The 23,028-nt window shown below is 39.5% G+C and overlaps 1 protein-coding gene across 1 annotated transcript; it reads left to right on the forward strand.

The window, feature by feature from the left end:
• Nucleotides 1–6,089: 6,089 nt before the first annotated feature.
• tmlhe (trimethyllysine hydroxylase, epsilon) lies at nt 6,090–15,039 on the forward strand. Its single transcript, XM_061055641.1, has 8 exons — nt 6,090–6,106; nt 6,653–6,790; nt 6,873–7,049; nt 11,953–12,232; nt 12,321–12,440; nt 12,838–13,074; nt 14,360–14,498; nt 14,623–15,039. The coding sequence occupies exons 2-8, from the start codon at nt 6,670–6,672 to the stop codon at nt 14,752–14,754; spliced, it is 1,206 nt and encodes a 401-aa protein (XP_060911624.1). The 5' UTR covers nt 6,090–6,106; nt 6,653–6,669; the 3' UTR covers nt 14,755–15,039.
• Nucleotides 15,040–23,028: the final 7,989 nt, after the last annotated feature.

Below are 23,028 nucleotides of genomic sequence, written 5' to 3' on the forward strand. Positions count from 1 at the left end.
GTGGGAAGCAGGTTAGCATAATTAAAAATATTGATGAAGCTGTCAACTATATGATAATGATGAAGACGTGCAAAATGTAGATGCCATATTTCATTTTTTTCAAAAAGAATGACTATGTGCTGTAAAACACACTTTACTGTGTATTATTGTAGTCAATACAATTCTAATAGAAAATATTTCTGTTCAGTGAAATTAGTGTTGAAGTGAGAGTATTAAACACTTGAACAAAACTACATGTCACAATCTCTTTCAGAGCTGATCACCCTCAAAGTCCTAAACCTATGATCACCCACAACTGAAGAGCCACAAAGAGCTCGGGAGCCACAGGTTGAGTATCACAGTACAGCAACATATATTTACTTCTATCTTCTTAAAACATTGTTAATTATGTAATGAAAGTCACCTGGTCATAAAAGATCATTATTAATATAAACATCCTGTCTAATACTCGTGTTAAGAAAGAGGAAGTCTGTTTGTTGCAACTGTTTCTGTATTAAAAGGGATTTCACAGAATGTCCTCATCGCTCGCCCTGCTGTGTTACTTCTAATCAGGCTCCATGATGACAAACATGAACTGAATAAACAGTTCTCCTAATTCAAATGCTCATGGATCTTTTTTAAAGAGGTTCCCCATGAAATGAAAGTACATTGATATTTTAAAAAGCAGACATTAACACAGAAACCAAAAATGCTTCAGGAACACATAGTTATTGTTTGTTATAAAGAATCTTTGAGATATGACTAAAAGTACACCTCCTTTAATCTGAGGTATAGGGCCGCATGATATCAGAAACAACTGACATGGCCATATCCTTTCTATCTCTGATATATATATATATATTGCGTTATGACAATAATACTGCAGTCTGCTTTTTATGTACATTAAGCCTGCATTATTGTAGAAAATTGTACAATGAGTGATTATTTTGTACAATATTTAGATGATGAGAAGAAGAGCGGTACGTAGACATATTAAAGAGTGCATATATCTATAACTCAGTTTTATGTCTTTCTGCTGTTTTTCTTGCTTTACACAGTACATGTGTTTGCAACATGTCCGTCCATGAAAAAGTTTCTTCAAACACTATTGGTACAAATTAATGTGAGGGTAGCTGGTTGTTAGCTGGAGCTTTATCTGTCTATACAGCCTCCATCAAACATCATATACTGAGTGAGAATTCATTTCTTCTTTCAAAATGATAATGTATTTGTTATGAAGGCTCATATTGCGGTAATAATTGCGAGCCCTAATCTGAGGATATGCCAGATGGTAGATTTAGGGTAAAAAAAAAATCCAAGTAATATATCTTTTAACCCTGGAAACCAGATCAGAGCCTGTGACAGTAGTTATGTGTGATGTGATTTTTTTCGGGTCATTAAAGAGCCAACATAGAAAGGGCCTTTTATGCTGTCAGCTTAGCAGAGCACATCATTTCACAGTTTCACCTGATTGCCTCTCTAGACGCTCTCTTCAGTGACTTGTTGCATCAATCATATCTCCTGTCACACTTACTTACTCCTCTTCTGCCCATTAGTTTGCGCTACAGCTCCATAGTTTCCTGCATCCTGTTCTCTCTGACTTTGTGAAACACAGATAGTATTTTGTCTTGAAACATTAACCTTCAGGGGGAAGAGAGTTCAGGTGCTGTTCACATAGAAAATGGCTCATACCATGTAGTATTTTAAATCATTTGTGGTTTAAGAGTCATCGCAGCTTCAGTTATTATCAACACTCATATTTCTGTTACCATTAATCAAACTATCTTCTGTAAAATATGCCCATGTAATTAAAGCTTCAACTAGTCTTAAATGGGCCCTAACACCTTACATCAGGACATTTAAGCAGAGAGGCCACAGCAGTCTACAGCTGCAATCAAAAGTCAAACTTGCAGAAAACTGAACAGTGAAACTGAGAGCTAGTACTGGCTCTTCCCACTAGGTGGCAGTATAAGTATTAGCATATAATGATATCTAGATCTGTTTCGGGCGATGCTGTCACAAAAGAATGAAATTTGGAGCAGATAGAATCATACTTCTAACTATTTCATACTACTGCCTATGACCAGTAGGTGGCGCTATGACTAAGACCGATTATTAATGGCAGGAAGAGTTGGTTGCCTCTCAACTGGAAGGTTGGGGGTTCGATCCTCAGTTCCTGCAGCCGCATGTCTGACGTGTCCTTGGGCAAGACACTTAAACCTGTGTTGCTCCCTCTGCTTTGTCGGCGGTGTGTGACTGTGTATGAATGGGATTAGTTAATACTGAAGGACACTCTACATCAGTGTGTGAATGTGGTGTGGCCTGTGATGTAAAAGCGCTTTGAGTATAGACTAGAACAGCTCTATACAAGCTCAAGTCCAAGATCATTGAGATATAGATGTGGGCAGGACTGACATCAAACATGAAATTTGAAGCAAATTGAAATCTGTGTAACAGAGGAGATACTGTCATGGACCATTGGGTGATGCTACGAAAATTGTGCTCAGGCCAGGATTCTAATCAATCATGTTTATCATGTGTGGATTGATTATATGAGAGTAACAACGACTTCCTATTCATTGGCGTGACACAACGAAGTTAGCCAAACTGAACTTTGATGCAAATTCACAATCATCACACACATCATCACCATGATGTTAAAGCTAATCCAAATTTGAGATCGATATGTTCAAACATTTGAGAAGAGTAAATCAAAGTCTAAAACATATGATTTCCTGTTTCCTGAATGGGGATTTCATTGAGACCCTGCAGCCTTCTCATCTAATCTCTACAGTTTGTTTCTTACCAGCCTTCTTTGGTGCTGACTGCTGGTTGAGTTTAGATGTTGAGTTTTATGTGAGGACTGTTTGCTCCACTGCTCCACTGCTCTGCTCTTCAACCTAATATCCTACACAGTACACCTATTGTACACAGAGGTGTTTCACTTCTTTCTAGCTGCAGTGATATCTTTATTACTGGATTGGGAAGAAGGGAAGTTTGTGTGTAAATCATTATGACCACTGTGTTCCTTACAAAAAGTACTACAGACATAGCAAAGCATATCTACCAAAGATAAGGACATACAAAACCATCATGTATCTTCCCAGCCCGCTCCAGATCATTCACAAATGAAAGTCAACTTAACTTGCTGTGCACATCAAGCTGTCAGCTATGACAGTATAAAGGATATTTAAATCAAATCAATATACCTACAGCTAGCAAAAGATACAAAAAGATACACAAAATAATGTGATAATAAAAGGATGGCTATAGATTAAAACTTACTGTAGGCAAAACAATGGACACCCAGGCCTCCCACTGGGAACTGTAGAAAAGGGGAAATGGGGGGAAACGGATATAGAAATACCACAGGCGAAATCAAATGAAGGAAGGGCTGCAAACTGCTCCCAAAGTACTCTCAGACAAACATAAAACAGACAATTGCCAGGTAATTTGATGTTGTAATAACATAAAACAATAAAAGATACAGGTGCATGTTTGGTCTGTTGACAGGAAGACTAAATAATATGTCAATATAAAAAACACAGAAGTTCAGCAGAACCATAGACTACAAGATCTAAAATGATCATACTGTACAGCTAATTCAACACCTTTGTAGATTAATTAAACAAAAACTGAACATCATAACCTTTTTAAAGGATGGATTTATGCAGGGTTTTTGTGTCAGAACAGCATCAGTTGACAGGTATAGCATTCGGGCTAACCTATGTGGCAACTGAGCAGCCTACCTACTTGTCCACATAGTAGCCTATCAATAGGTCAGTGACAGCTCAAATGCACAATGCATTCAGCACTTCCAGATATTAAGGTAAGGGGAATTAAGCTGCATGTCTCATTTCCAGGATTTATGGGGCCATTTAAATAAATACAATACAATACAAACCCAATAACTGAAGACAACTCTGAACAGGTACCTGCTTGGAGGATTGCACAAAAATACCTTCAGCACTTCACTCTGAGGATATGTTTGTGATATTTACAAATAATCGGAATCAGAAATACTTGGGGGGAAATTTGGTTGTTACAGTTGCTCTTAAACAATATATAGCAGCAGAAATATAGAAATAAATGTAAGAATGTAAAAAATAAAATAGAATATAGATCATAAAAAAACATAAAATAGCAATAAGAAAAATTAAAAAATGAAATGTTGGATATCTAATTAAAAAAACCAAAAAAAAACGTATCCGTATATATTCAGCTGAGCGTCATACTATTTTGGTGGCTTTGATGTTGTTAGGAAAAAATGCTAAATTTAGCTACTAATTGAGCATCACATTTGAGATATCATACAGACTAGATCTATATTCAGAAATCCACCAATTATTATTAAGACTGCAATACAAGAGTAGACGGGTAGATTGCTTTGTTTGAAGTAAATAGAAATGAGGAGATAACATGATAAACTGACCCAGCAAACAGTTGTCATGAAAACTCTGTCGAGTTAAGCTTATAGGCTAAAACAACAAAATGAGATAATAAGTTCAGCCAAAATACGGGGATGAATATCTTTGTTATATCCAGATATATGTAAGTAAGTGTGTGTTCTGGACAGAAAACCAAATGAGAGGGTAGCCAATATCTATCTCTTATAGCACAGAACATACTGACTTGTAAAGGGAAAACACTGTAGTAAACTGCTCCAGTGCATCATGTGCAGCATTGGAACTTATAGAAATAAATGAAGGAACTTATTTCACTATGGGAAACCTCCGTCGGCATGCATCATGAGAAAAATACCATGACCTTATGAATCACTAAATGTTAGGTTATAAGATCATTCAAACACGTAAAAACTAAAAATCAAAATGAGTCAAATCAGCTTTTAAAACAGACTTCAGATTTAAAAATGATAAATAAAAGATATGTGAGACATGTGATTAACATATCCAGTGTGTCAATCACTGCACATTGCTCTACAGAAATACAACTATACAGAAAAAAAGATGAATTTATAGATAATTTATTACATTTTTACCAAATGTATTAATTAATTCTGTTTCCAAAGTTTTTGTGTGGGATGAACCGCAGTGCCCGGAGAAAAAAACCCCACACAGACACAGTGGGAACATGAAGAGTCCTGTTACAGCCTGTGTGTTTTGGGGGGAGTTTTGGGGTGGGAAGGAGGGGGATGCTGGGGCTGGGGCCGTCACTTTTGGGTCCGTGTCCTGCCTCCTCTGCCGCTTGTATCTGAGACGGCTTTCTGAGGTGCAGAACTTCTCAGCCTACCTCAACATGATCTCCTCACTGGTAGCACACAGCTGACTGACTTCCTCCAGCTCTTTCTGAAGGCGGTCAGCCATCAACGTTGGTGCGCTTTGTCCTTTTGGAGCTGCACTTCCTTTTGCAGATCATAATTGATCTCCTCCTGTCTTTCCAGGTTGGAGACGAGCTCGGGGCTGCTGCTGGTCTTTCCTTGGAGCTGTCTTTGCAAGCTCCTCTGCACAACGCATGTTCCTGCTGAATACCTCTCCTTTGAAGACCTTCACCTCCTGCTCCAGGGACTCTTTCTCCTCTCTAAGTCTCTCTACCAGCATCAGGTCCTTGTTGGCTCTCCTCCAGTTGTCTATGGAGGCTGCCAGCCTCTTTAAACTCCTCAGCTCCAACCTCCTCAACTCTCAACTCCTTCTCCATGATATCTCCCCAGCTCTGAGATTGTTCCATTGCTGTTCTTGAGTGTTTAACATTCAACACAACCCCACAAGCCTTAAGCCTCCCGACAAACAGCGACAACACACACCCACCTGTAAGTCAACTCAACTCACCTCTGATTTTACCAATGTAGGATTCACTTTTATTTTTCATTTAATCAAACTGTAGTTTTTACCAAGAAAGAAATTACCTAAGCTGTTTTTTAACTAGGTTGTTAACCTGTTTAACCATGTTTTGTACAGTAAAAATGTAGGCTACCTTTTGAGCTTGGTTGGCTTTTGCAGACAGCCTCAAGTGGACACTCAAGGAAAAAAAAAATCTAAAAAAAGCTTCATTTTCAGCACTGGAGGTTCTTGCTTGGCTCCAACAAAAAAAAAACTGCAGGATAAAGGCGTTCACAGGTTTAAGCCACGCCCTTTGCACCAACCAGGAAGTGCCATCCTCCACCAGCCAGGTAACTCAAAAACGAAAATATAGTGATTAGTACAACATCAATATGTGTGTAATCCTTCAGTGGAAAAATCTGTGCAATGTTAGATTAAATGCAATAATAACAATATATAGGCTACTAAATCAAACTAAGGTAGTGAATTGTTGTGAAGTGTTGGAGCTTGATTTGTCATTCTATAAAAAACTTTATCTTGTAAAGGAAATTCAAATTGGCAGACTGTTTTGTTTGGAAGGTTTGGTTAGGATATACAAAGATATTATTACAGGCCGGTCCGATGGGTGGCGGTAATACGCTTGCAAGCTGATCTTCCAACCGCAAATCAAACTGAAGGAATATCTACACCACTCGCTCTGTCGTTTGTTGTTATGGTTAATCTTTACAGCATTCACTCATTTAGAGGACTAGGTTTTGTCCAATGTTTAATCCTGAGACTAAATGTGAGTCAAATTGGGCGTTAGTTCAGTTCAGGCTCAGTTACGGAACTTTTCTCCAGTGCATCATCGACGAGAACAAGACGATCATAATTGTTTTTCTGCCTTTGGATTAAAGTTGTGTTCACGGCCGGGATGTTTGCAACAGTACAGCGGAGACTGAGAGCTGCTTTGAAACAGACTCAGCTGCTGTCTGGAAGCTGGAGACAAATCACGCAGCGCTCAGCGACTGTTCAATTACGCGAAGACCACCTCGGTGAGTTTTATTCTGTTCATCCTATTTGAAAGGATTTGTTGAAGCTGAGCTCCTCGTTAACCTCTGCTCATGAAATCACCAGAGCTCAACAACGGAGGGACATGGATGCATTTAAACTACGTGTGGCTGCGGGATCACTGCCGCTCCGAGACTTCATACAACTCCAAGACTAACCAGAGAAACCTGGACACCGCCAACATAGACCTGAACATCCGTCCTGACAAGACAAGTGTGGAGGATGGTCAACTCGTCCTCACATGTAAGTCAGCTTATGTACACTAATACAAACGTGCATGTGTTTAAAAGGTGAGCTGGGGTCTCGTGACTTGTTCGGATATATTTTACTTTCTGCAGGGATGCAATAATGCATTTTAATAAAGCGAGATTAAAGTGACTGTAAACTGCCTCCTGCCCCCCCCCCCCCCCCCCATCTAAAAAGCATGGTTTGTTATAACTTCTTTCGTTGCAGATGTTCCACTGATATTCTGCAGTAGTATCTTTGGTGGGTCCTGCAGTTTTCATAATTTTGTGATGATGTGTTAAAATCTGGGTTTACTATTATTTCATATTATAAACTTTTTTTTTTCAATGTTTACTTGCAGGTAACACATTTTTTTCTAAATTTCAATCTGAAATGAATATGCACTTCAATCATCACAATTTTTAATGTTCCAACACCATGTTCTGAAACTATTGCTTTACATCCAAAAATGTGTTCTCCATATTTGACATGTGATCGCACATGTTTGTTCAACATATGACATTCATTTGTTTGTGAACTCCTGTGGTGCATAGTCTTTAACAGATGTGTTTTATCAAACTCTCACGATGCACAGAAAACCCTGAGGTTGAGTTTGGTCAGGTTGTTCCACTCTGTAGGGGGACGGGTTAGTATGTTGGTCGTTGGGAATACAATGACGTTTTTATTTTAATCCTGATTTGTGTATTATATTGGGCTAACACATTCCATACATTAATCTGGCCCTTGTTCACAGCACTTAATCAATATTCACTTGAAAACACAAATGCGCCTCTGAGAGGGGTGGACTGGGACATCACACAGAGCTTTGATTCGACTGAAGAAACTTATGTTTCAGGTTTCCTTTGGTTAAAACCTGTTTGAGTATTCAGTAACAGAAGTCGGAACCCTTTGAGAAGATATATCACCTTTTAATAGATTCAAATGAAATGTATCGGATAGATTTAATGTGCTAGATGTTAGCTGTGCAATCATCGATGATGGTACTATTTACAGAATGTCTTTATCAAAAGAGTGTTTTTCAACTTTTCCAAATATTTCTCTGAGCAGGTGAAAGTTTGAGAACAAAAGCGCTGAGATAACTAAACCATAAAAGAGGCTTTTTATGGCTTTACACAGAGGCTTTACAAGGCTTTTACAATGTGTAAGCAGGTTACACGAGGACCTCTACACAGGCGAGGAGAAGTTGGACTTTAACCTCTGCACTGATAGTGTTTAATGAGTAAAGATGACTTCAGTTTGCTGGGTGTGTTCAGATAATGGAAGAGGACCGTTTGTGTGTGGTTACATTAGAGCTGAGAGAAATGACAGGCCTCTTCTTTCACATGATAACAACGCTGACAAGTAACAGAAGGGATGGATCCTCAATTCCATATTGTTTGAAATGTCCCCCTGAAAAGAGAAAATCCCACACACTGCTTTTGCTCAGCATCAACAATTTATTAGAAACAAAACCTACAACGTGTTGGACCTTTGTTCTCTCAAACAAATCCCACCAGCATGATCTGAAGTAGACATTGCCCCGCCTAGAATGTGTGTGCTCTGGTGTGGGAGATCTGGTCTAATTAGAATATTCTCTCATTGATCTGCACTAACAGAGTCACTCACCACGAAGAAGATGTGTGAAATGTCTCTGTTACAAGTTATAGTTGAGCAAAACGTTGATGTGTAGTACGTGAATTGATAAAAAAGTATCTCATTATCAAAACATCTTTTGCCCCCACATGTGATGATGGATATGACATCAACGTTAACAAGTCGGGCACAAAATTCTTTCCAGAGTTTCAGAGTTTTTGTTCCGACTTAAGCAGGCAACTCGTTTTTCCAACGAGTCCGACACCACATGAATGCAGCCGAAGTATTGGATCAATGATGCCACCACTACTTTATACATGATCAAATGTCCTTGATGATGACATCACATTGTCTTGTTTTTTTAAAGATGTGTTTTTTGGCTTTTTGTGCCTTTGTTTGTAGAGATAGGACAGTGGACAGAGCCAGAAATCAGGGAGAGAGAGAGAGAGCAGGGCACGACATGCGGGAAAGGAGCCACAGGTAATTTCAGAATGTAAGAAAGTAAGAGCTGTTTGAGGGTTTCTAACACTTATCTGCAGACAAAGAAACCTCAGGAAGGAGCTGCTAGCCAAGTGTTTGTTATGGGATTCTTGGGAATCTGTTGTTTTTTAGGATTCAGTGTACTGAGCCAGGCACTACAACAGTAGACGCAACAAAATGACATTTGGTGTAGAGCTGTTGATAATAATAATAATAATAGACTAGACCATACTGAATCAGTTTTTGAAAGAGCCAAAATGCCCCCATAACATCTCTTAAAAAAAAGATCTTCCTTTGCCGTTTCTAAACCCTCATCCTCCGCCTAATAACCTGCAAGAAGCAAAGCACTAAGCAATGCCTCACTGAGCTGTTCCCTGGAGAGGCCCGAGGAGGCAGAGTTGAAAGTAATTCAACCAGCAACTGCCTCCCATTACTTATGTCTCCAGTACTTTAGCAGCCTGCTCCTGCACACAGAGGGATAAAAAGCCATGTGGGATTTAGTATCCTGTTTTGGAGTAAGAGGAATAAATGGCCTCACAGCAGCAGCAGCCAGGTGTGAAAATGAATCAGCTGTAAAATAAAAAACAAACAGGTACACATCTACACATCCCCTCCTGCCTTATGATCATAGAAAGTATACATAAAGGATGTAGCCATCGTGATGTCACCCAATTGCTTCATGACTACCTTTTCAAACCTCAGTTTTAGCATTTTGGTTTGATCTATATTCATAGTTTTGAAGCACAAAGATGGCAGGCCCCATATTGGACATTCTACAATGTTACAATTCACTTAGCAGACGCTTTTATCCAAAGCGACGTACACTAATCCATTCATACACCGCCTCCGAAGCAGCAGGAGCAATGCGGGGTTAAGTGTCTTGCCCAAGGACACATCGGACATGTTGCTCAGCTGGGGATCGAACCCTGAGAGGCAACGACTCTACCAACTGTGCCACAGCCGCCCTTCTTCAGCCTCGTGACAAACAGCTACAACACGTTGTCTCTTAATCAGATCAGCCACACACATGCATTTTTCAACTATGGAGAGTGCCGCTTGGTCACTCAAAGGGACAACGCCTGAATCGTGCATGTTTTTGGGGGTAAATATAATTTAATTGGTCATATACACATTCTAATCCATTACAGTTGTCATAAAATATGAGTAAACTATAAAGACCAAAGCTTTTGTGTACCAGGCTGTAAACCTGTTTACAGTTTGTTGAGTTCAGCGTATTGATATGGGACCTAATGGGGATTGACTTCTTTTGTGATCCAGCCTCAAATGGCCACATGAGGAACATGGTTTAATTTTTAGCCCTGCCTGTGTCCCCCAATCTTATATCTAAGACATGTGCCATAAGTCAGCGGCATGTGGTGTAAGTTCAGTGGCTTGTGCCATTGACGATGGCATGCCACTAGGTGGCCAGCGCCTCTCTCGGTTTCTGGGTTTAATGTTAAATTAAAGTGTGATTGTTTGATTATGTTTGTGCTGCCCCCTAGTGGCACGCCATAGGAAATGGCATGCCACTAGGAATGGTATATGGGCGCATGCTACTGACTTTGGGGAAATGTCTTTGCTCCCTAGAGCCACTTTTCCATCTCGCCGTTGCTCCTTTTATTTCTCAGGTCAGGTCTTCCATGAGCAGAAAGATAATGAAACAGTTTAAACATTCAGTTTATAAAATGAGGAGCTTCATACTGACACTAGGAGCTTTTAATAAAACAGCAGTGTCGGCGTCTGGCAGCTTGGAGATGTTGGGCTTTCTCTCTCTCTCTGTGTGTGTGTGTGTGTGTGTGTGTGTGTGTGTGTGTGTGTGTGTGTGTGTGTGTGTGTGTGTGTGTGTGTGTGTGTGTGTGTGTGTGTGTGTGTGTGTGTGTGTGTGTGTGTGTGTGTGTGTGTGTGTGTGTGTGTGTGTGTGTGTGTGTGTGTGTACACTACTCAGAGACCGACTGATGCAGCCTCTCTGTGGGCTTCTCAAGCTTTGATTGGATGTTGGATTGTTATACTGTATTCATAAGTGCACAAGAGTGGCTCTGAAGCTTACATAAACTGACAAATAGGCACCCGTCAGCCCCGAGGCATTTGACATTTGATGATGCACACTCTCCTGTGGGCAGACTTTCACTGGCACTCTCTCTGTCTGTGGTTCATACTCAAGGTCAGCTGAGTCAGGTTGAACACTGGCCCTCTCTAGCTTGGTTTTGATAAATGCTCAATGTCAGTGATGCAGAAGCAAGCTGCAGGCCTCATTTTAAACCTCAGTTGACCTTGCTGTCTTTGCGTTTTGTTTGTTGCCTTGAAGTACTCATCAAGCACAGAAGAACCGCCATGAAATCAGCTAGTGTTAGCCCACGCTGCCCCAGTTCTGCTCTTCGTTCATCAACCAACACATTTCTTTAAAGCCTCTGTGAGGAGAAGACTATCAGCAACAAGACTTTATATTTCTATCCAATAATTTGTGATGACACATCACTGCTCTCACTGGCTCATTGTCAGACAAGGCAAATAAGAGCCTGCTGCCAAAACAGCTTCTGTCTATATTTTCCTTGCTACAGATTCACAATGGTTGGAACGTTTGACTGTTAAAAGACAGGAGGATGATTTTTTCATCAGAAAAACACTACTTACACACATACAGGACAAAATCAGCAAAGAGATAAGAGGTGCTGCTTTGTCCACAGGAGTCACAGAGATGCACCAAATAACTAAAGCTGCTTTAAAGCATACATTTAGATTTGGTCTAATATGACTAAGCCTTTTGGAAAAAAGGAGTCATACCATGCATAGCATTTGATGCAATGTTTTTTTTATAGTGCTGTATTTTTTTTCCATTTCTGTGTCCCAGGGCCTGATGGTCATGTGACAAAGTACAGCCTGAGCTGGCTCGCTGAGAACAGCTATGAGGCAAAGAAGAAGAAGCCCGTCCAGCCTCGCATCCTATGGAATGCAGACATCTACAACAAAGCAAATGTACCTGCTGCCAAGTGGGACAAGATCATGAGCTGCGATGACGAATTAAAGACGTTTCTTCAAAACTACCTTCTGTATGGGTTCGCTTTTGTAGAAGGCGTCCCACCTACAGTTGAGGCCACAGAGGCTGTTACCAAGAGGGTTAGCATTATCAGGTACTAAGTGGTTCTTTTTGGTCAATGCTGTGGTGAAACGTTTAGTCTGTCCACCTTCTCCTAATCTCCTTGTGTTTCTGTTCACAAGGGAGACTACATATGGAGGAATGTGGAGTTTCACTGCAGATTTTTCCAGAGGTGACACCGCCTACAGCACTCTGGCCTTGGACCGCCATACTGACACCTCGTATTTCCATGAGCCATGTGGGTAGGTGCAGGAGAGATGGACTGAACTGTGTTTGTAAATTGTTAAAAAGCTGCTTTTAAAATAACTTTCTAGAGGAGATGCCAATAGCCTAGCGGTTGTGTAGCGTGCCCCATGTACGAAGGCTATCGTCGTCATCGCAGCAGGCTTAAGTTTGAATCCAACCTCTGCCTTTTGATGCATGCCATCCCCCCGCTCCCTCCTCTAAACATCTCTATCTCTTCAGCTGTCCAATCCAATAAAAGCAAAAATGCCGCACCAAAAACCTACAAAAAAAACCTTGACATCTTGACAAACCTTCGATAAAACCCAATGAAAACACATTTTCAAGTTCTTTTAGAAAAGTATCACGTTAAAAATGTACACGTCTAACTTGATTCTGTGATTTTTTTTGCTTCAGGATCCAGGTTTTCCACTGTATCAAGCATGCAGCGACGGGGGGAAGGACCCTACTCGTTGACGGGTTTTATGCCGCCGAAAAATTACGGCAGAGGTCTCCGGAAAACTTTGAGCTGCTCTCAAGCTTGCCCATCCCCCATGAGTACATAGAACAAACCGGCAGTCATAAAAACCACATGATTGGCATTGGCCCTCTGCTGAACGTCTATCCATGGAATAATGAAATGTACCTGGTCAGGTATGTCAAACAAAAATGCTGTGTTTAATACATTTCTTTGTAGTAGAGAATGATCAGCAGTGTTTCTCTTTAATTTCTATTCTATTGGCTCCGTGGTTAGATATATGATTTTTATTTTTACATTTGCACAGCTCTAGGTAAAAAAAATCCCTATTTATGTGGATTCCATCCAACATATTCAAATGGCAATCACTTTCCTGATGTCACACTCGGAGTGGAAAAAACTCAAATTCTGTCTTATTATAGTAATGCTTATCCAGGTTTTTCTCATCTATACATGAAAGGAATTTGATAATTACTGTTGTTTGAATGCTATCATTAGAATGCTAATGTTGACATCAAAACAATTACTAGCATACACTACTGTTAGTTAGCTAAGTTAACTTTAAACTAGCTAACAGCACTGTAGGAGCCAATTTAGTGTGTGTGTATTTCAATGGGTTTTGTTTATATCTTTATTTATTTACTTAATTTGGACACTAGGTGGGGAACATCAACACAACATAACGCAAGTATGCTATTTAACATAACAAAAGAACGACAACCAGTATAACAATAACAACAGTATAATCTCGGAAATAACAACTCATCATATCATCATCACGGTTTGTCTCTGCTTCATATGTGACAATAAACTGGAACATCAGAAAGTAATTTAATTTTGGACATTTGTTTATTTTTTTACCCGTCAAGAACTTTCCATACACCTATGCAAGTGACTAAAAGCAAGATAAGAAATTTGGACATTAGATAGTCACTACAAGCACTATAAACTTTGAAGTTGTGCCTTTAACTGTAAATTGAAACATTCTCAAACAGTGTTAGCTAGGAATTGGTTGAATGCTATTCGCTGTTTTCTAATAGTAGTTATTGGGTTTGCGGAATATGTTTAGATCCATAAAATACGATAGTCCTGATATTCACTATCTGTTGTCTTTCTGGTTGCTGACAAGTCATTTAGCATTGAAACTAATAATAGAAAAATTGCAAACCTGGAACACAGCAGTACAACATTAAGACAAAATTGGTTAGTTACCCTGACGACGACATCAGATGAAAGTAGCTGCTTTTAAAATGTCATGTTCGTGCGGTTAACTCAAAATTTGTTCTGTGGCTTTAAATAGTCTAGCTACACAGCACATATATGTTTTAAAGTTATAAACAATATTTTAAATATAATTATTTGTTAATTTATTATCTTGTGTATTTAAAATTATAAATGAAATATTGTGTTAAAAAAATAGGAATGATGAAGTGTTTCAACTTGAACATTTCTTCACAACAGATACAACAACTCTGACCGGTCAGCGATAAACACAATCCCTCATGACCTGGTTCAGAAATGGTATGTGGCTCACCGAGAGCTGACGACGGAGCTGAGGCAGCCAGAGAACGAGCTGTGGGTCAAACTGACTCCAGGAAAGGTAAGAAGGATATCAATGCTCTTTTAAATGTCTGTTACAATCAACTACAGCTTGAGGGAAAATTAAAGGCAACCAAGACTTACAAATGTAATCTGAGGATTTCACCCTCTCTTGTCTTCATAAGGTCATTTTCATAGACAACTGGCGCGTCATGCATGGGAGGGAGTCTTTCACCGGCGTGAGGCAGCTCTGTGGATGCTACCTGACCAGAGACGACGTCCTTAGTGCTGCACGTGGCTTCGGTCTACAGGCCTGATCCTGGACATGAAGAACCCTTCACCTCTGTGCCTTGTTGTTTAACCTACTGAGCATCATGACAACACTCTGTGCCTTTCACTTCCATCAAATTTAAGATATCTGTATACATATATATATATATATATATATATATATATCTTGTGTTGTTCATGACCTTGACCTATAATTTGAGACGTATAACTCACGATGACTGTGGCTTTCTTTACGATATTCCACGAGTGGTTTCTACACGATTGGTTTTAAAATGTAATGTGCCCTAAATGAATAAAGATAGTGGACACCACATGGCTGTCTTAATTTAGGTGCTGGTGCGTATGATATCCTTAAAAGTTTCCAACAAACCTCTCTCTTTAAGATCTTAAAGAGTGGATACAATATGTCTCTCTGTAAATTATTCATGGGAATAATGTGTGCAAAGCTTCTTCTGCTACTCTTGGCTTGGGTTGTAAATTGTAAGACTTAATGAAATTTAGATAGTGTGTGTGTGTGTGTATACTTCTTCATTGGCCTCATAAACATGCCAAGCAGCTCAGTTAAAGGAAATATACAGAGGGCCCCGACATCTTTAAATTAACCAAACTATCATAAATTTGTGGATAATATCTAAGCATGGCAGAGGGAAAGCTCGTAGTTGTTAGTTGAATTTATGGATGATGTAGTGCCAAAGAAGTTGCTGTTTGAAATATTTGATTATAATGGGGAAATAATATATGTTGACATGACTCTTGTGCAAAATGTTCTTAATTAATCAGCAGCTGTATTTTTATATAATGCATTGACTCAGTGATTTAGGGAGTCAAATGGTTTAAATCTACACTATTGCTCTCAAAACCATCAATAAATGAATAAAAAGAAAGTCTTAATAATATGAAGACTCGATAATAAACTCAATAGACTCAATATCCATCTCAGTTGTGATAAAAGTGACACAAATTAAGACAAAAATACATTAAATTAGATCCGAAAGAGAGAATTCGGGCCCTTCAATGTACGTATTTATCTTGGAAAAAGCTTCTTAATGTAAACAATTTTTAGGATTGACTTGTGTGCAACGAATGCTTAAAACTAACTATATCAAACTGTGGAACCCTGTATCAGTAAACAATGCACTTGCGGTTAAAGACAATGTTTTGGAATCGCTTCAACACGTTTCTTTTGTGGGATGATTCATAGGGTTTTTTTTTTGCTGCTTGCCCCACAATCTTTTATCAGATCAGATTCATTGGGTTGTCTTTGTCTTTGAAAACTCTCTGAGATCAGTGTTGTCATGTTCCAACAGCTTCTGACCAAGTGCTACTGTGAGAAACTCCAATGTGAGTTTGCTGCCACCTAGTGTCACACAGGAAGAGCTAGACTCAGAAAACTGAATATTTGATTGAAATGTACAAATGTATCAATGTTATCTGTACACTATCACAGTCTCCATACACAGCAGACAGTTTGTGTCATTAACAACATATTACAACTATGATAAGCCTTTAAAAGACACAATTTGAATAAAGACTTTTATCCTTTGGTGACATACTTTTTATTGCTTTGTATACTGTATATTATATACTGTATGCACGCACACACACATACACACACATATATACACATATATAAACTATAAAGAAGTAAGTTTGTTTAATTGTACTACTCAATGCGTCTTCATGTCCTCTTGTGTACTTAAAAAAAACCTTTTTCTTGCCTTACCTCAAATTGAAATATGTGATCTTGTATAATGTAGCCTGTATAAGCATCATGCTTCATATGAAAAATACAAAGTAGATGCCATGCATACAGGTTTCTAGCTGTGGCTAATTTGCAAACCCTGGCTAGGCTTTTGGTAATCAAAGCTGTTGGTCACCATTAATGTACAGGTAATTTAGTAAATTTGAAGTAAGACATGTCAAATGAAAAGCACTCCCAAAATGTTGGGAGGTATAGAAACCACCATGACTCAGAAAATCTTAACAAAACACAGGTTCAAATGACCAGAAGCGTCTTTTCATTGATGACATTAGAGAATGACGTATGTCAAAGACTGGGCTTTGTGTTGTTCAGAGCAGTGACGTGGCTCCAGCTCTCATCATCCTTTTTATAGGCTCGGGCCTCGTCTTTATCAGCATGGAAGGTTGCTGGCTGTGGTTGCCATGGGGAAGCTATTTGAGGCTGCCAATGTCTGGTGAGAGCTCCTCCTGGTGGACGCATGGAGAGTTGATGAAACACATTTTAAAGTATGATGAAATGACGGGTGAAAAACACAAAATATGCACACAGAGTTGGCTGCTCACCTCTTCTCAGTACAGGCCCCCTGGTCTTGGTCTGATGATGGTATGATTCTTAAACCTGTTCTGTAAATTAAACCATAAGAGAGGTTTAAAGGGGAGATCAGTCTCTGATATCAGATATCAAACTACACTACTATATGCTGCACTTTGATGGGATACAAGAATAAATTATTTGATTTGATACTTTACTTGTCCTTTACTTTTGATATGGTATGATGTGATACAGTGCAATACCAAACAAACCATATAATATGGTACAATATGATAAGAGACGATACGACACAATAGGAAATGATACGATACAAAGTCTTCACGATATGGTAAGATACATAATGGTACGATATATGACTCGATAAGATACTATATGATATGATATGATACGATGTGATACCAAATTATATGATACAATAGGATACATGATATATGAAATGATACTGTGCAGTATGTTATGTTGTTGCCGGCCAGTCTGGATGTATTTATTGAGCATATTCTCGACATCAAAGCGATCTTTTTAGACGGCGCAAACATTCTCGGTTAACACTTTTTACCACGTCTTTCCTATTGTTTAAATGAATGATAGGAGCTGCACTTAATGATGCATATTGTTGCTATGCAGTGAAACACACAGCACATTAGAAAACTTCAAAACAAAAAGAGAGGGGATACCATGGTTAAATCTGTGCATGTTGTAATAAAGACGATTTCAATGTGTTGTGTTTTTTCTCTAAATATGGCTGATCCCTGGCTTGTTGTTAATCAAACAGGGCTTCCATTAGTCAGGAGGCAGGGGGTGGTTTAGGGGCGGTCTCATGTTCCTTAAAGTGGACTGTATCCTTACTGTGTATGTCATGTTCTCTGTGTAATCATGAGCCTTTTGTTGTTGTTTTTTTTACTCTTTGTGGTACTAAAAAACTGCTCTCTCTCCCTGTAAGTTCTTGCCATTATTCTCGCTAACAATAAGTGATGATGGAAATGATCTTTGATCTCTTGTTCGTGAGCATGACAGCAGCCATACATATTCATACAGTGCTTTCCCTCGGCATCGCATGAAGCATGTGGAAACTGTCAAAACACTTCCATAAAGCTTGTGAAGCAGCAGCATGTGGTAAGCATGCTGCAGATATATTCTGTGTGCGGTAACAGTCCGACTCTAATTTCCAACACTGACAATGAGGAGGCTGCTGCTGTAACCATGGAAACTACTGAGGATACTGAGGCCTGCAAGGTTGTCCCTGTAACTCGCTGAATGAGTGGATTCAAACCGAGTGTTATTCTCTGGTCACACCTTTCAGGGCCATCATATGAACAGGATGTGTTCATGTTACAGCACAATAGAAACAGTTAGTCTTAGATTTGGAAAGACGTCTAATATATGCCGTCCATATCCAAGTTTGTTAAACTTCAGTAAAAACCCTGCAGGAATGTACACCAGGAATTTAAAAAAATAAAGTGTAAGATTCTAGATCCTTCAAACATGACTGATGAGGCTCTAGCGTCAAATACAAAATACTGGAAGAGATTCAAAGACCAATGAGAAAGCAGTTCAGTTACTATGGAGTCAACATAGAGGGACCATGTGGATTTCTTTTAGAGATTATTTTAGTCATAGGACAGTGTACATTGATAGATCAGATTTATTTGCTGATTGCATGCAAGGCAGTAGCAGGTTGCACATCATAAATAAACATTGCATTTTTAAAAACATCTCCTAGCTTAGTACATGTCAAATAACAGCTGTCTCTTAATTAAATCTTATTTTTGCATGATTTCTGAATCACAGGGAGGCACAGTGAATTGGTCTTCTAACAGGTGGCACAAAGACAAAGGGAGCTATCCCCTGTGAATGAGAATGCACACACTGTGTTTTTTGGTGAATCATTAAGCCGTCTAATCACTCACATTTTTCTGTGCACGGTTAAAAACACAGACAAGTGAAATTCTGATTATCTTCCAAAAATGTTGGGTTCTTTCATTGGACTCCAGTCAGTGGAAATCCAAAGTTAAAACGACAACATGTCACATCCTGCTGGCACTTTGTGATTTTGTTCTGTTTTTTGCAGATTTGAAATGAACACAGAATGACTCACGTCTTTACAAAACTACTCAAAGCCCTGTGCAGCCATCAATAATAAAAAAAAAAACACTGTGATTTAAGACAACGATTAAAGATAAAAGGTTTGCTTTTGTGCATATAGATGTGAATAGAATTGTTCTGTTACTTTCTTTTTTGGTTAAGTTTTTTAAGAAGCATGTCATCAAAGTCCCTGTAAAGTAAAATCAGACGTTTGCCTCTAAACATGCTATATATGTTTGAAAGACAGTTGCAGTAAACATGGAAAATGACTGAAAACTATGTTTGCCCGGATAACCGATTTAGACCGTTTAAACGTTTTTCATGAGTTGGTGTTTCAGGTTTTTTATGGGCAGGGCCAAATAGGGGGTTCAATGACGCACTTGGGTTCCTTATGCATAATCCCACCCTCCTATCGCTACAACGATATAAAAGCACTGATCGCGATAGCATCTTTGGTTCTCCCACCCGATCTTGAGTTACAAGCAGTTCCAACGTTACAGTCTGCATTTTTGCTAGTTGTGTCTGTGTACCGCAGGTTTATCTTCCCTGGATGCCAGAATTCGAAGAAAAGCTCGGTCTGTTTGTTCAAATTCCCAGTGGATGAGGAGATGAAGAACAGGCAGATTGACTTAGAGATGATAGAAAGCTGGTGATTACTACTAACAGCCGCCTCTGCAGTGCCCACTTTTCTCCAGAAAGTTTTGTCAACTTTCATCGGAGACAAATGGCTCTTCGTTACTTTAACCAGGGGATGAAGAGCTTAGCGTCAGGAATTAAAAGTAGAAGACAACAAGTGAATTCGGGATGGAATCAGGCGTAGAATTTAGCCGTTCAGTTTGTCGATGAGGGAAAGAAATGGAGGTGGATTTTTAAGTAGGTACCAGTCAGGCCTTTTAAAGAGTGGGTGAGTGTCTAATGACTGGGAGATGCAGGTAGATCTGGGAGGAAAACGTGTTGTGCCACAGGAAGTAGAATGCACTAACCTGAGGCCTGACATAGTGTTACGGTCTGAGAGTCAGCGGATTGTTTGTCTTGTAGAACTGACGGCTCCCTGGGAGGACTCTGTGGAGGAAGCAATCGATAGCTCTGTTGACAAATGCGGCTCCTGAGGAACAACAAGAGAAAGCGTAATGAACACCAGCAACATTCAAGAGTCATCAAGCTTTCCATAACCTTGAGTGTCTGCTTCAAACCAACAAAAGAATATGTTCTTCTGTGGACAGACTGTACCAACCTGAGGGATATATGCGTTATCGGTAAGTTGAACGGTAATCAAATACTCAGACGCAAATCCGTACGTGCAAGATGTGAGCGCCTGTCTCGAGGAAATTTTGGCTTCACTTTTGTACAACATGAGGAGGTGGAGATGACAGTCAATGACCCGTCATACAAATATTCAGGCCGTAGAAGAACAAAGACACAAGATATAGGAAAATAAATTGACAACATTAGATACAATTTTATACTTAAAGACAAAGAATACAATTGAAAAACAATAGAAATGGAAGTCATTGAAAAGTTAAAAAAAGACAAAACGAGTATTTATTATAAGCTATAACTAGGATTATGTCTATAAAATTAGTCCAAATTCTTAAAAAAAAAAAAAAAAATCAAAACAAGTAGGAGGTTTGTGGGAGGAGGCAGATAAACTCACCTACTAAATATATTAATTTATACCATTTGAAATTACACCAAAAGCCAGCTGTGTGTGTGTCTATGTTAGGGGTTGTTGACTTTCTGTGGCGGGTCAGGAGCACAGAGTGCTGTGACACTAACGGTTAATTCATTTTTCAGTACTTTGGCAGTAGTTTCTTCACAGCTCATCACTCCATCCTTCTTGTCTTGTAAGTCATTCTGGGTCAGGGCTTCTGGCAGAGGAATTAATGTAATTTAATCTCCACCTGGCCTTTATCGCTCGCCTGGAGGAAGAGTAAGCCAAAGCAGAGCAACATGCTGCTTATCACTGGGGACTTCACTCCCTGGTGCTGCGTGCTTAATAAAGGAGGGTTCACCTTTGTCGTTTGTGCTCACACAGCGTGGAGCACAAAGCTGCCAGAGAGAGAGAGACACAGTGAATCACACATGATTAATTGTCTATAATTACCAGAAGCTGACATAAGTGATTAACAATGTGAAAAGTGTTGATCGGGGGTGAGTGGAGGGGTGACGGGGGAGGCGCTGGGTAATGTAGGGGGTTGGAGGGAGGCGTGTGGAGCTCATTATCCTAAAGGCACTTACGTGATAGGTCGGGAAGTGAGACGATCTGAGTGTCCTGAGACCTCCACTGAACAGAAGAACTGCTGTGTGTTTGTTCAGAAGGGTACAGTGAAACAACAGGGTGGTGGGGGGCCTTTAATTAATAAAATCAACAGCATAATTCATAAAGTACTCATCAGAATCCAAAACTGAGAAACATTTATTAAGTATTAAGTTGCCAGTTTGAGTAAATAAGTGATAAGAAGGGGAGAATGAATGTTGCATGTTGCTCTGATTTTTTTTAAAAAAGAGAGAGGAAAAGAAAGAGAGAATGAATCAAATCTTAATTATTGAAAACTTTTGTTCAAAATGTCTTTTGAATGTGTTACACAAGTTGTTCACAGATCATTTATAACTAAATAGAGTGAGTGGTCCACTGTTTTATGGTATCATTTTAGCTTTAGAGCATTTCACTCATTTCGGGCTTGCTTCAGTATATCGATTTATAATCTTTTTTTTTTTTTTAAATCCACATTTTCAAGTTAAATATTTCAGCCAGCTAGCCATAAACATTAGCAAAGTAAGGCAAGACAAGTTTATTAAAGCAGCACATTTCAGCAACAAGGCAATTCAAAATGCTTCACACAGGACATCAAAAGCATCAAAAGCTTGGGGGTGATGGTAGCCGAGCGGTTATGCCCATGAACAGAGGCTATAGTCTGACTGTGGATTCAAATCTGACCTGGGTTCTTTGCTATGAGCACTGATATTTTTTCAAGATTAAGATTTATACTCTGAATGAATGTACAGGATTCATTGCTACCTGCCCAATTATGTTGCAATATATCACGCTGTCAAGTGTGGGAACAACCAACCAATACGCCGAGAGTAACATCCAGAGAGCCCTGCTGCTAGCATGGGTAAACAAGGTTGCTTCGAATTTCTATAAATGCAGATAATCTACAAATTGTAGAGGAGTTTCCTTCACTGTCTCATTGATCCAACTCTAATCATACTATACGTATTCTGGAATGCATTCCAACGACATTTTTCGGTCTAAAGGTCTTCAAACATCAACACCACAAAGCACTAGAGATCTGTCTGACACGGTGAAATGAAGGCGCCTGGGCCTTAAACTGCATCCTACTCATTCCTCAGCAGCTCTCAGTGCAATACCGCCACACAGACGTATTCATCCACCCACAACAAGCAGAGTTTCCCCGTCAGCAGACTGAGAGGAGGCATGAATCAGAGCTCTGGCTCAGACAGAGTACACATCGTACACTGCATGGTGTTTCCTCTCTGACCGGCCTGTGTGAAGATATTTTTGATGTTACTACAGCTACCTACAGTATGTCTTGTCTAAATCTTGAAATAATGTGTATTTTGACTGAGTATATTTGTATAAGTGTGGTTCTGTTGACATATAAAAATACTGGTGTTGCTTCACAGATGCAGTTCAGAGGTTGACCAGTAGATGGCAGGCCAGGCTGTTGGATATTGGATGTTTCTGTGTGTATTAATGTTGCTGTGTTTTTGTTTGTGCGTGAGAGTTGCAGTGAGTCCAAGACAGCTGATGGCAACAGAGCCAAGAGCGCCACCCTCTGGCCTTATTCTTCCTCTCCCTCCTCTCCCTCCTCTACCACTCCAAAGAGGAAACGTATTTATCCATGTAGGCCGAACATTCAAAATGGTTTCATGTATTGTCCCTTCAACTTAAAATAAAACG

Source organism: Labrus mixtus, chromosome 14, assembly GCF_963584025.1.
Source record: "Labrus mixtus chromosome 14, fLabMix1.1, whole genome shotgun sequence".
NCBI classification, from domain to species: domain Eukaryota; kingdom Metazoa; phylum Chordata; class Actinopteri; order Labriformes; family Labridae; genus Labrus; species Labrus mixtus.